The 13,402-nt window shown below is 42.0% G+C and overlaps 1 protein-coding gene across 10 annotated transcripts in view; it reads left to right on the forward strand.

The window, feature by feature from the left end:
- Positions 1 to 13,402, forward strand: part of mef2d (myocyte enhancer factor 2d) — a 93,254-nt gene that overhangs the window by 63,845 nt on the left and 16,007 nt on the right. For all 10 annotated transcript variants that reach the window (XM_019277297.2, XM_019277292.2, XM_019277300.2 and 7 more), the window contains exons 5-6: positions 1,703 to 1,934; positions 5,758 to 5,814. In XM_019277297.2, the coding sequence (XP_019132842.1) occupies positions 1,703 to 1,934; positions 5,758 to 5,814 (289 nt within the window). The remainder of the gene's footprint in view (positions 1 to 1,702; positions 1,935 to 5,757; positions 5,815 to 13,402) is intronic.

The following is a 13,402-nucleotide window of genomic DNA, read 5'->3' on the forward strand; positions in this document are numbered from 1 at the left end:
GCTCAGGTGGCAAAGTTGCCTGTTTAATTAAAAAAAAATCTAAATGAATAAAAAGTAGTTTCCCGAGGGCTCAAGATGTTGAGGTACAAACGCCCGCACAAGTATTTAACACGTAACGTCGACATCTTTGGCACAGTAGGTTTCCTAATGTTCCCGGGTGATGAGCACATGTCAGTGGGGGTGGTGGTGCGATGTAGCTGGAATGTGACATGCACGCTATGAAATGTCACCAATAACACGATGCAATAACCCGCTGCTGCGTCAAGAGTTTTTAAGCTGGCATGAGATGTGAAAGGCGACACAGCTTTTTGGCCTCTCCACCAAGTCACCTTGCATGCTAAAACCGAGTGTGTGTGTGTGTGTGTGTGTGTGTCAGAGAAAGATATGATGTGTGTTTGAAGAGTTCATTTCCAAAACACAAACTGTTTCCAGTGTTTTTCACATTTTATTACTTGAATATAAAATTGCAAATACTTGGCGTCACTTCTGATACATCGATTTCCTAATACAAAAGTAATTCTTACACTTTTAATGACATGAATTTAATCCCATCACTGCCTGGAAGGATGGAAATCAATGTGAAAATGGTCAGTAATAATATAAAGTAATGGAACGAAACCTGCGTATGTTCTTTTAGAATTAGTATGGAGTCTGCAGGATCCAGTTTATAATAATAAATCTATTTTTAATATAATAAATAATAATGTTTCCATCTTTTTAAGCCACTGAAGTCCTTAAAAACTAAAAATTTACACTACAAAAACCTTCATATCGAGTCTTTTTTGTTTGTCACGGTGTCAAACATTTCCTTAAAACAAGTGAACGTCTGTCAGCGCAGAAGGAAATAGCTCAATCTGTTTCCAATGCAAATCAACTCGTTTCAACTGTTTTCTAATGTTTTTTTTTTTTATTCTTGTGCAGTGACCTGCTTTCTTCTTTTTACCCCTGAAGAAACAGACACAACTCACATTTCTATACAATTCTTAAAAACAAGGTTGATTCCTGTTGGATACAGGTTGAAATAATTTTCTCCTATTTGAAGGAAATAACTCAAATATGAACAGAAATTGCTTAACATGGAGTAGAGAGTATTTTTTATTAAATAAATAATAATAATAAAAGTCATTTAAATTATTTGAAATTGAACAGTTCTTCAGTCATTTAAAATGAAAGCTAAACGTCCATTTAGATGTTTTTTTTAGAATATTTGGATTTCCCACTGATAAAATGTCTTAATCAGTCAATTTAAGACTCATGCTGAGTCATGTTTATTTCTTTTTAGATAAGCGGGAAACCTCCTGCTGCACTGTGTCTTTACAAAAGTAGTTAGAAAGAATAAGACAAATGACTTCATTTATTTGAAAATTAGTTTTTAAGACACATACACAGACAAAAATGACAAGATGAGATGTAGATTCTGGCGGCGCTAAGCGTAATTTTTACTTTTAAATCTTACTGTTGCAGTTGTACACCAGGATACGACATTAGAACATTAGAGTTAAGTCTGCTATGATGATTTAAAGTCTTGGAAAGACTCTTGCTGTGATTGGTTCATGTCGGTGTGACTGTGTGTTTTCCACCTGCGGGCTCGTTTGCGCTGCTGCAGATCACTAACTGATCACCTGTCCATCACTGTACACATGTCATGTCTGTGCGGTGAGGCACACATCTGAGCCCCGCCTTCTTCCTGTCTCTCCACCAGTCCACAGTCCCACAGCCCACCTTCTCCATGCCAGTCACCGTGCCAGTATCCAATCAGAACGCAGCGGCAGCAGCGGCCCTCCAGTTCAGCAACAACCCCAGCGGAGCCCTGGTCACCACGACCTCCTTTGTCACCTCCACCCTCACAGACCCACGCCTCCTGTCGCCACAGCAACCGTCTCTGCAGAGGAACACCGTGTCGCCAGGGTTACCACAGCGACCTGCGAGCGCAGGTAAGAGACGAGGTGAAACGCAGCTGGAGCTCTTTGGTTAAAAAAAACAGTTTCTGTGCAGCTCCGCAGCATGTTCGATCATTTGTGGCATTTTCTAATAAATAAACGTCCAGATACTCTCAGCTGCTGATTGATCCAGCCAGTATATTCCAGCTTTATCCATTTAAATGCCACAGTGATGCGGTAGCTGTCTGCCTGAATAATCCTCTGATGCGGCAGCAGCAGCTGAAATAAACTGAAGAAGAAGAGAAAAAAAAAGACAAAAAACTTTAAACTTCCACAAAAGAAGATTGAAGGAAAAAGACTTCAGATTGCCGCCCACACGGTTTGACTGACAGGTGTTCTGTTGCAGTGCAGAAACTGCAAAACGGAGACAACTTTCAAAAAAAAAAAAAAAGACAGACACTCAGATTTCCATTTAAATTCATGATTTAAAGCATCTTTTTTTTTTTTTCCTCCAAGCCTGTCTTAAAACAGTCCTCACATGCCTATTCGTATACTGAAAGCACTGTTGGTGACACTAATTGTTCCTCCACGTCCACACTGGCTACAAAGAGTTTGTCACTTACTTTGAAATTGCTTTTAAAAGAGATTTTTTTTTTGGAGGCCAGTATTGACAGGAGGAAGCGCTACAACAACAAGTAATGCTTTCAATGCACTCATGAGTGTGTGAGTATTAAATCATTTTTAAAAAAAAACAAACACATGTGACTTCTTTAATCTGAATTTGTTGATTTCCTGTCTTGAACTTTTGCTGGTCAGCATGAGCAGACAGACAACAGTGTCGTTTCCATGACAAAGACAAGACATTGACGAGCTAAAAATAGATCTTTTAAAAATAAAAGCTGTGAGAAAACATCGTTGACGTCACTGAATATTAGCGGTTTGTGGTTATGACGTTCAGAAAAATGCAAATATTTACAACATTTAAATGTTTTGACCAAAAGTTAAAGGAGCAGTGTGTAGCATTTAGTGGCATCTCGCCTTTTCTAAGACCCGGGAAGAGGACCCACTCCCACTGTCAAAATAAAAGGCTCATTTTAAAAAATAGCGCCCCCTAAAATCTTACTTAACTAAACTAGATGTGTCAAACTCAAGGCCTACATACTGTCAGTGTGCACCACTCCTCCCGCTGCTTCGGTTGTTTATCAGCGGATGAACGCACAGTGATATTAAAGCCCCCCAGAAAATGCCCAAACAAAAAAGTTAACTTTGAGAACAGGGACGCTCAAAGCAGGTGGGAGACTACAGTCTTCAATTATGAACTAACCCCTGAACTAAAACTATGAAGGATAAAATAACCAAGATGTGACTGAAGACAAAATAATGCAAACAGCTTAATAAGGTCTAGATTACCCGTTATAAATGTGTTAATCTATGTGTCACAGCTTTATGTGGAGCGGACATTAATATCACCTGCCCACGAGTAAACACTTGGAAAAAAGGACTGTAAGTACATGACCAGTGACAGCTGCTATAAACGTGGTTCATAATGTGTTTAATGCTGATCAGCAGCATCTGTCAGCCCTCCTGTGTTATCTATACGTGAGTCACATCCCCGCGGCCGCCGCTCCTCTTCCTGTGAGACCAATCTTTTGGCATCTTCCATACGTGTCAAACTGCTGCAGTGATTCTTCGAACCACCCTTTTATAGACATGGTTGTCATGGTGATGTACTTAAAGACCTTTTTTTTTTTTTCATAAGGTGTAATTGGTGCGATTTTTTTTTTTTCTACCCTCTATATAGACTTTATGTAGAGTTTTATAGACTATACAAGCAGCAAAATAAGCCCAAAGAAAGTCAGCCCGTGTCGGTGTATTGATATCCAGCCTGCTCGCTCGGTTACCTGTCAGTGTGAGTAACTCCTGTTTGCTCAAATAAGTGCGCACCGCCTTTATAATGACAGAAATCCATCATTTCCTTGACTGGGGCTGGTACACTCCTGTGTGCGTGCTGCCTCTGTGTGGCAAACCAATCCTTCACCCTCTGACTAAAAGGATTTGTGCCCCATTTTTGAGTCTCAGACAAGGTTACTTATCAAGCTTTGTTCCGACCAGCGTAATCTCATTGTAAGTCAGAATTAGGTGATGTAACGCGCAACAAATGCATTACAGCATCTTTCATAACATGCCGTTCTCAGAGGCAAGAGGGTTTCACATAGCAGTAATGGACGTGCCCCCCTTCCTCCTCCCTCCTTCCCATAACCTCAGCCATGCAGATGCCCTCCTGTACCCTGCTATGCATCCCACATTAGCACACATGTATTGGGTTCATCGTGTTTTTGCTTATTGGTGTTTTTTCCGTGCGTTGAATCCAGCCAGATATTTTTCAGTCACTCTTAATGATCTCAAGTTTCTACAAGAGCGTTGGAGCCAAAACGACTGAATGTGTAGCACAACAGGGAAAATAAGTGTCAGTGCAGAAAAATGCAGTCTGCTGTTTGGAAGAAAAACATGCGAAGATATATTGTACTTGAAATATGTTTGCTGTAGGGACAGAGCGTGTTTGATTTTGTGGAACAAGCTGTAAATACGACACTGACTGAACCAGAACGGTAACGTCGTGGACCATTATATCAAAAAAAAGATGCTAAACGCTCCGTACAACAGAGTCGGGTGATAAATCACTGTGGCGTTGCCGTTCGACCCCTGTCACATTACACATCGTCATGCAATCCACTGTTTATATGTAAACATTGATCAGTGCAGCTTTAAAAAACCTCAGTGTCAATGTAGCGGCTTGGTTGCGAACAGGGCTGGAGCTTTTTTTGAAATTTAAAGGTCCAGTGTGTCAGATTTATGGGACCTGAACCTTTTGACAACATAAAGAATGGACCTCGTATCCGAGATGGATTCCATAGAGCCCAGAATATGTCGCTCTTGCCCTTACCAGGCTGTAAACATAAACATCTGCTGTGAAGTTGGACTTTTTAACATGGGGGCTTATGGAGCCAGCCTCAAGTGGCCGTTCAAGGAACTGCAGTTTTTTTTGGCACTTCTGCATTGAACCAAGCCATGTTTCTATAGTAGCAGAGAACAGACAAACCAAACACTGGTTAAATATAAATAACGTGGCTGATTTTGCTACTTTCTCTTTCTACATGCTCAGAAGGCGAGGGTGCTGCAATCTGCAACTACATCGCTACATGCTACTAAATCCTACACACTGGCATCAAGTATTAAACAACGTTACGTACTGAAATGATTGTTCAGAAGAAGCGTGTTTATTTTTAATCTCAATCTTCTTCTAAATCAGGAAAGTTAGATATTTTATATGATACAAAAGAGATGGAAAGGTGAATTAAATTCCCCCAAAACAAAGATTTTAGTTCAGGTATACGACTCATCAGCGGTATCATTGGCTCATTTTTTGCAGCATTGATTTGCAACATTCATTTTTTAGCTTACACAACTTCCTCCTCAGTTCTAAATCAGTTGGTCATTTCTATAATTCTTCATGTCTTTGGTTGAATTAAGGCGTCACAATAACAATCCTGTATGGTTTTTTTTAAATAACGTTGGGTGAATGTCATCCTCTGCTCGCAATTTAAAATGAGTCTGATGATTTTTTTTTCTCTCTAAATATGACATAAGTACCATCGAGAACTGGCGAAACGGCCACTCAGAAATTAACTGGTAATGCAGAATTGAAACCAATTATGGTCCTTCATCGAGTGAAGTGAGTGTCGACTGCAGAAGCACTTTTTTTAAATGACATACTTGACTTAATGATATTTTTCAAAAGATTTAGATTAACTGTTTGATATGAAATAATCTTTAACAGTGTTATACTTGATGGTGGTCGTTTGGTTTTGTGTCCTAGGTGCTCTGTTAGGAGGAGATCTGGGGAATTCAAACGGAGCGTGCCCGAGTCCAGTCCGTAAGTAGTCATCCTTTTTCAAGTCTGACTAACAGGCAGAGCGACGCAGAGTGTTTTATGTGTGGAAACAGGCGGTCACGTGTGCAAAGCTCAAACATGGTCACACACATGCACACAGGCACGAAAACACCTGTTGGCTGGCGACAGCTGAAGGTCACAGCACAAGCTGCTTGTAAACAGTCCAAAGAACAGAATGGGTTTCAGGTTGTAAGAGAGAAACGGGAAAGGACAGAGTTTGAAAAGAGGAACAGAAACTGAAGACTACATGTTGTGAAGCTCTTCAGCTGGATTTCTGTTTCTGTGTTGTGACATGGAAACCAGAACAAATTTGAATTTCTTTAAAAAAAAATTGGCAACATTTCTGACCTGGTCTGGTGTGCCAGCTGCTACAAATACCGAACAGTGAGCTCAACATTTCATTCCTGTCACGTGTTTTGCCAACTCACGAAAATCCAGATCGAGTTTTGCTTGAAGCGTTTGTAATCGATTAAATCTTTTTGTCTGGAATTTTCACTTTCAAGGCAACAACACGATACAACATCCAACACGACCGCGAAAGAACAAGTCCATTCCTAAATCTTGTTATAGTTCAATAATCTAATCGAGTTAGTTCAGCGAGTTCAAGCTGTATTTCTGCCACTTGGAGATACATATTTTTTCAGTTTGTTCTCTTGGTATGAAGCCATGCCGGAGAGTTTTAGTTGAACGTGCTGAGATTTTGAGGTATTTGACTGTGTTTGTTCTGTGACATTTGAAGACCTCAAAAGAAACAGGTCTTTCCAGTCTTACACCAGCATTGCCGATGATTTCTTTGTGGGCTGCATTCTCTCTCCACTCACATTTAATTTACCAAAAAGAGACAAAAAACAGTAAAAGTTAAAGATTTTAGTAGTTTAGTAATCAATCAGTAGCTAATGAGACTACTCGCTGATGTAATTTTGCAGTTCGCTATCCCTAAACTCGTCTAATCTGTTTAATCAAGGCTGTGTGGGTTTGGTCTGATCTGATTTCATGGACAAATCAAACAACTGCCACCAGATTCTGATCTTGTTAAGTACAGAAGTTTGCGACCTCCTCCCTGCTGAAGAAAAGGGCGAAAAACTATTGTAACTTTAGTAGAAAAGTTAATACTTCAAGTAAGAATCCGGAGCCTTTCTCACGACGATCAAAGACTTGTTTCCGTCTCTGTAAGCGTGTTTCATGGACGTAGCTACCTACCATTCTTTATCCGGCCGACAAATCTATGACTGGACGCTCATTTCTCTAACCAGGGGAAACCGCCGTCAGTGAGCACAACACCAGACCTATTTGAATCATTGAGCAAATCAAGAGATGTGGGCGGTGATTCAGACGTCTGGAACCAGGCGAGCTTGGAAACTTTTCAGTCACATCTTGAACTGGAAACTAATTCAGGTCGACATAATGCCAGGAGACGAATATTAAAGTCAGTAATGTCAGAGTTTTACCGTAACGATGGGACCGAAATATACAAAAGCCGGGATCCTGACAGCAGGTCTGCTCAACGCCCCTTAACTTCACTCTTTCCTGTCTTCACCCACTGCTCCTCCCTTCCTCCCCCTCCTGATCTCTCCATCTACACCACCTCCCTCCCCCCTTTCATCCTGTCTCCCTCAGCTGTTCCCCCTCGTCTTCTCTCTGGAATTATCTACCGCCCCACCCCACCTCTACTCCCCCCTCTTCATCCAACTGTCCCTTGTCTTGGCACAGGACTCTCCTCAGAGGTGACTTTGACACTGGCCAGAGCTCTCCCCTTAAATCCCATTAGCCGGCACAGATACTGCCAGCCAGCCTGTCGTAATAGATATGGTGGGAAGGTGTTTTTTTTTTTTCTTTCTTTCTTTCTATACTCGCTTGATAAACGTATTGTCTCGGGGGTAAGGTTGGCCAAAAGAAATCAATACATTTATATTAACTTTCCTGCACTGTATCACAGGAATAAAGCCAAGTTTCAATATTGATATTAGTGTTTCAAGGCTATTAATGAAAGTGTATGTTTTATGAAGCCGTGTTCTTAAAAGTTGGCCCGGATCAATGCGAGTGTTGTTAAAAAAACACCAGTTTTGTGATAATTTGTCAAAAAGAGGACGTGTAGGTTATGAAAATATCCTAATATCACATGATCAGTTGACTACTTCGTAAACACAATATCATGTTATAGAAAATAGTCGTTTGTTTTGTCCATGATTGGGAAAAGTAGGGTTGTTCTGATCCCAATACAAGTATTGGAAATGCCTCTTAATGAATCGGGTATTGGCAAGCATGCAAGTCTATGCACCGATCCAATATCATGTAATTTATTAGCCCCGAAATGGGACCCGGATACCTCCCAGCAGTGTCCTGTTGGCCTCCCACCCTAACCCTAACCCAGGGGTGTCAACCTCAATTTAGTTCAATGCCCATGTACAGCTCAATTTGATTTTCCAGAGGACCGTATGTTGGTCAGGGTGGTGAAAGTTGCTCCTGAAACCAGGAACCAACTCGAGGAACGCACTACGAATGAATATGGCCAGTTGAGCAACATCTGTGAAGTCCGTGCGCTCATCAGTCGCAACCGAAAAAGCAACAATTGACTTAACTCTGTGCTGAAACTCTATCTGTCACAGAGTTTTCTTGTCAGACTGATGTTGGGGTCGCTTGTCAGGGCGCACGCCTTCAGCGTGAACGTCTTCACAGCTAAATCACTGATCTCTCAGCTCCGACTAAAAACAGACTGCTGTTTCCTCCAACCTGCCAACAATTCATTAATCTTCTGTTCACAGTCGTCCTTGCAAGCTGTTGTATTTTTTCCGCCATGATGAGTCTGATAGTGACATTGAACATTATATTTCCTGAGCACTGAAATGTGCTGTGGACGCACCGAGCACAATGGCTTCACATTTACGTCTTTGAATGAACAGGAAACGGGCCATTTTTCTTGGAAACCCTGACACACGCTGTGCATCTCCTTTTTGACAAAGACATTTTCCACCGGCAGCTCCTGCATGAACAGCAGCGATGCTTGCAGTGTTGCAGATCTATGTATCGCAAGCGAACAATGACCTTGCAAAGTCCTACCAAAAACCGAACCAACCCCAACCAAAGAAGACAAAGAGTTCTAGCTAAGGGCAGGTCAAGTATGCCAACAAATATTAGATATTTAGATGTATTTATTCTTGTAGGTTTAAAACAAAATGTAGTTTGCACTCCAAATGATCTCACCAGGGTTAATTCTTAGTCATGAACATCACATCTGTAGAGAATCATAAATGTGATTGGCTTCCAGCAGCAGGAGGCTCGTAGATCAGTGCTAATTACTCATGTCATTTGGAAATGATAAAGAACGATTCAGTTTATTTAAACGAGAATTTGGTGTATGGAGAATCTTTGGCTGCAGCTGGTTTTTTTTTTTGTTTTTTTGTTTCGTGATGGACGTCAGCTTGTGGTTGAGTGTTACCGTCAGGATCAGCTCGCAGTAACAAAGTCACGACTCCTCCGTGTGTCGAAACGTGAAACCTCTTCATCCCAAAATGCAGCTCAGGTGACCGGATCCACCGGCTGCCCGCCCGCCTGCCCCTCCATCTTCCGCCACTCTCTCTTCTCACTTTTATCTCGTATCTCTGCCTTCTCATTTTCTCCCAATCTTTTCCTTCTCCCCTTACCTTCCCCACTCCTTTCTTCTTCTTCGTCCCCTCTGTCAATGTCATGTCCTTTCTCTCACCCCAACTTCCCCTTCTTTTCTGCTTTTACCCACTTCTCTATCACCTTCCTCTCCTCTCTATCCTTTCTCACATAACCTTTTTCACCCATCATCTTTTCCTTTTTTTTCTGCTGCCCTCCTCTTCTTCCCTCTTCCATTCTCCCCTCGCTTTTCTCTCCCTGTCCTCCTCCTCCTCCTCTCTTGGATCTGTCGTTCTCAGCTGTTGTCCAGAGACTCAGGGCTCCGGGAATGTCACCATTGACGTCACCCAGCATTCCACACATTCCCACGCCCGGCCTCGTGTAATAGGAGACATCACACACACACACACACACACACACATACACATTGAAGACACACACACACTCATGCACATGAAAAAGAAACAAAAAAAAGTTCATACAAACAGTAAACATACATAAATAAAGCCAGAGACACATCAACATGTTTCTGTGACTCACTCACACTCTTTCTTTGAGGTTTTAGTGTAAAATACAAATATTACATCTTCTTAAATGAAACAAATAAAGCAGATATTCCTCTACGTACAGTAAAAATGAAGTAAAGACAAAAGAAACGACTAGTTGTCGTCTTTAAAATCCGAGTTTGGTTGGAGTAACCTCCTCCAAACATCCTGAATCTATAGAGCTGAGTTGAGAGACGTGTTTTTAAAGGGTCAGTTCACCCAATCTTGTCCGAGTTCAGTAAGTAACCTTTAAATAAGTGTCCCAGTTACTCCTGATCATCCACTGTCCCCACAGGCAGCGATTCCTGTGGCAAGAATTTACAAAGAAAATTGTTCACAGCGAGGTCTGCGGATGATTCAGTGCAATCAGAAACACTGTCACAGGACAGATAAGTTGTTTTTCACATAGTGATTCGATTTCCCTCCGCTGTATTTGGATGGAGGCAGCAGATAAAACCAAATTCAACACTGGAAAATGTGTTTTCGCACTGACCCTTTAAGACACATCTCTCCCTGTCAGCACTTTCGTGCAATTTTCACGCGTCGACTTTCCTTCTGCGTATCGTCACATTTTTGTGTTACAGTATATTTTTCCACAATTTATCGTTGGGGCCCCTTCGATCCGCACGCTTCCTCCCAAACAGGAATGCATCTGGGGTCTTGTAAAAATGACTTTAGGGAACATAGGAACACACAAAAATGCAGCAAAAAAATATCTGCGTGTCGATGGATTCCAGTAAAACCAGTGCGACTGCAGTGTAGTGTAAAACGCACAAAGATGCCAGTAGTCCAGGGTGTGTGTCGATGCGGTGTTGGCTTGAGGGCACCTGCAGGACACACACATATTTCAGTGATACACTCACTGTCCCACTATGTGTGTGTGTGTGTAACTCAGAACTCGGGGTCACCGCGAAGCTTTACCGACAAACATGAACACAACGCAACCAGCAGCAGATTACCATCAGTCAGTGACGCACACGTGTGCTCAGTGTACATTACGCAACACACACACACTCTCTCTCACACACACACACACACACATAAAGGGCTGCCAGATTTCCCAGAAACACCTGATAAAAGGAGAGTCCCATGTGCAGCAGCCGGGCACAGGTGATCTCACTGGTCAGCTGCCTGCTGGGAAATAAATAAATTATTCCGTACAAACTTTCTCAATTCCCATCTCCTTCCTTTTTTACCATCCTAGCCTCCTGTCTCCTCTATGTCCTTCTTCTCTCCCTCGATCCCTGCATCCTTTCTTCCTTCTTTGAGTCCTGTTGTCATTCCCTACCTCCTACTTTTCTATTTCCTTCTACCTCATTTCTGTCCCTTTCCTTCCTTCCCTTCCACATTTATCTATGTCTTCTTTCTTCTTTCCACTCTTCCGCCTCTTCGCTTTTCTTGCCTCTTGTCTCATTCCCTACGCCTCTTTGCTGTTTCCTTTCCTACCTCCTCTCTCCTCGTCTACCTTTTCCTTATTCCCTCCTCTCTGACACCTTCTGTCTTCCTTCTCAGCTTCTCTCCTCCTCCTCCTCCTCTTTCCTTCGATTTTTCTTTACCACCTTCTCTTTGCCACATTGTCTGCCTTGTCATCACTTCATCTCTTCATCCTTCCCACCTTTTGACATTCCCTACCTTCTCCTTCCTTCTTACTCTCCTTCTTATCTACCTCCTCCGTTGTTTCCTAACTCCTTCTTCATCTCTCCTTCCCTTTCTTTGTTTATTCTTTAACTAACCAGTAACTTCAAATTAACTTTTCCTCGATGCAGCTCCCCAACTTTTTATTTCTTCATCTCTGTCTTCCCTCGTTTGCCCTCCATCACTCAAACCTCCCCTCCCCTCCTCCTGCCTCTCCCTTCACCCCTTCCTCCCCCGACCGCCTCCACAACAACCAACTCTTTTCACTGTCACTGTGTTTTCTCCCCTTGCCGCCTTTCTTCCCTCCCATCGAGCTGTTAGAGAGTCAGTGTTCATTTGTTGTTGTTGTCAGTTAGTTAGTTCATGGTGTGTGTGTGTGTGTGTGTGTGTGTCTCCCTGGAGTGTGTGTGACTGAGATGAAGCAGAGTCACATGCCGCTGTCGTCTGGAGGCGGCATCATGGCGAACTGCTATCTGCTATCACACACACACACACACACACACACACACACACACACACCCTGACTCTCCCTGTCCGAGGGGAATACAGTGTGTGTGTGTGTGTGTGTGTGGGAAAGTCCCTGCTGTCCCCCTGTTAATACACTCTGTGACTGACTGACTATTTGAGTCGAGATCTTCTTTTGACCTCAGCAGCACGGACAGGCTGCTGTCTGCTGGAGTCTTGTTGTCATGACACCCAGACCCCCCATCCATCGCCTTTTTATTTATTTTAATTTGATTGAAAACTCAGAAATATGAAACTCCGGGAAACATTTAAACGGATATATGAGACAGAGGTGAAAAAATATATTCCTTAAAAGCGGAGTGACGTCAAAGTACAAACACACACAGGTGCAGTTGTGCAACTGGAGCGCGTCGTGTATCAGGTATAGTGTTTTCCTTACAGAGTCACTGTTGCATTGTAACGTAGGAGTCTGGAATGTGTTTCAAAAGAGGGCGCGTTCGACACACGTAACGTTCCGTAATCTTCCTGGAATGCACCCGTGAGAAACAAGCCGAAAATCCAAAAGTAATGTACGCTGCAAAGAAACGTATTTTTTATTTATTTTTTATTAAACAATAAGTTTTTATTGTCGACAGATCTCGTCAGGAGACCAAAACCAACAACGACTTTATCCTAAAACAAGTACTGTGTGTATAAAAGTGCGATATATATCTCGTCGTTCCAAAACCTGAATCCCACATACACCGTCCAGCTGGTGCAGATACTCACTAAAGCAACAAATGTGGATTAATCCTCCGCTGAAAATAGTCCCCGACAAATGCACTGCTTCATCCTGTTTGAGTAACGCTTGTTAAAAGCTTAAACAAATCAAACTGTTATTTTCTTATTCCATAATACTCATGTCCTGTAAATTCTTGAAACAAATAAAAAAATATATGTTTTCAAAACCGAGCGGAAAGAGGCAAGAAGGCCTGAAACATCCGCTCAGCTTTTTCTTTCTCTAAAGTTTCATCATATTATTTCATCCTATAATAACATAGTACTTATTGTGGGAAAATGCCCACTTAATTGTGATATATATCGGAAGCATGTTGAAATAATATCACTGCATTACATGAATGTTTCACTTGTTTTGAGAAATTGGATTCAAAAATAGTAAAAAAAAACTGGATTTAATAAGATATTTTTTGCAGTGTAAGATGGAAAGAGTCCAGGGACCTGTGTGCGTGTGTGCGTGTGTGTGTGTGTGTGTGTGTGTGTGTGTTTTTCACCGAGCGCCGAAAACAAAAGAGGAAAAGACGTCGAGATAAAGAGAGAGAGAGAGG

This window comes from Larimichthys crocea, chromosome XIII, assembly GCF_000972845.2.
Source record: "Larimichthys crocea isolate SSNF chromosome XIII, L_crocea_2.0, whole genome shotgun sequence".
NCBI classification, from domain to species: Eukaryota; Metazoa; Chordata; class Actinopteri; family Sciaenidae; genus Larimichthys; species Larimichthys crocea.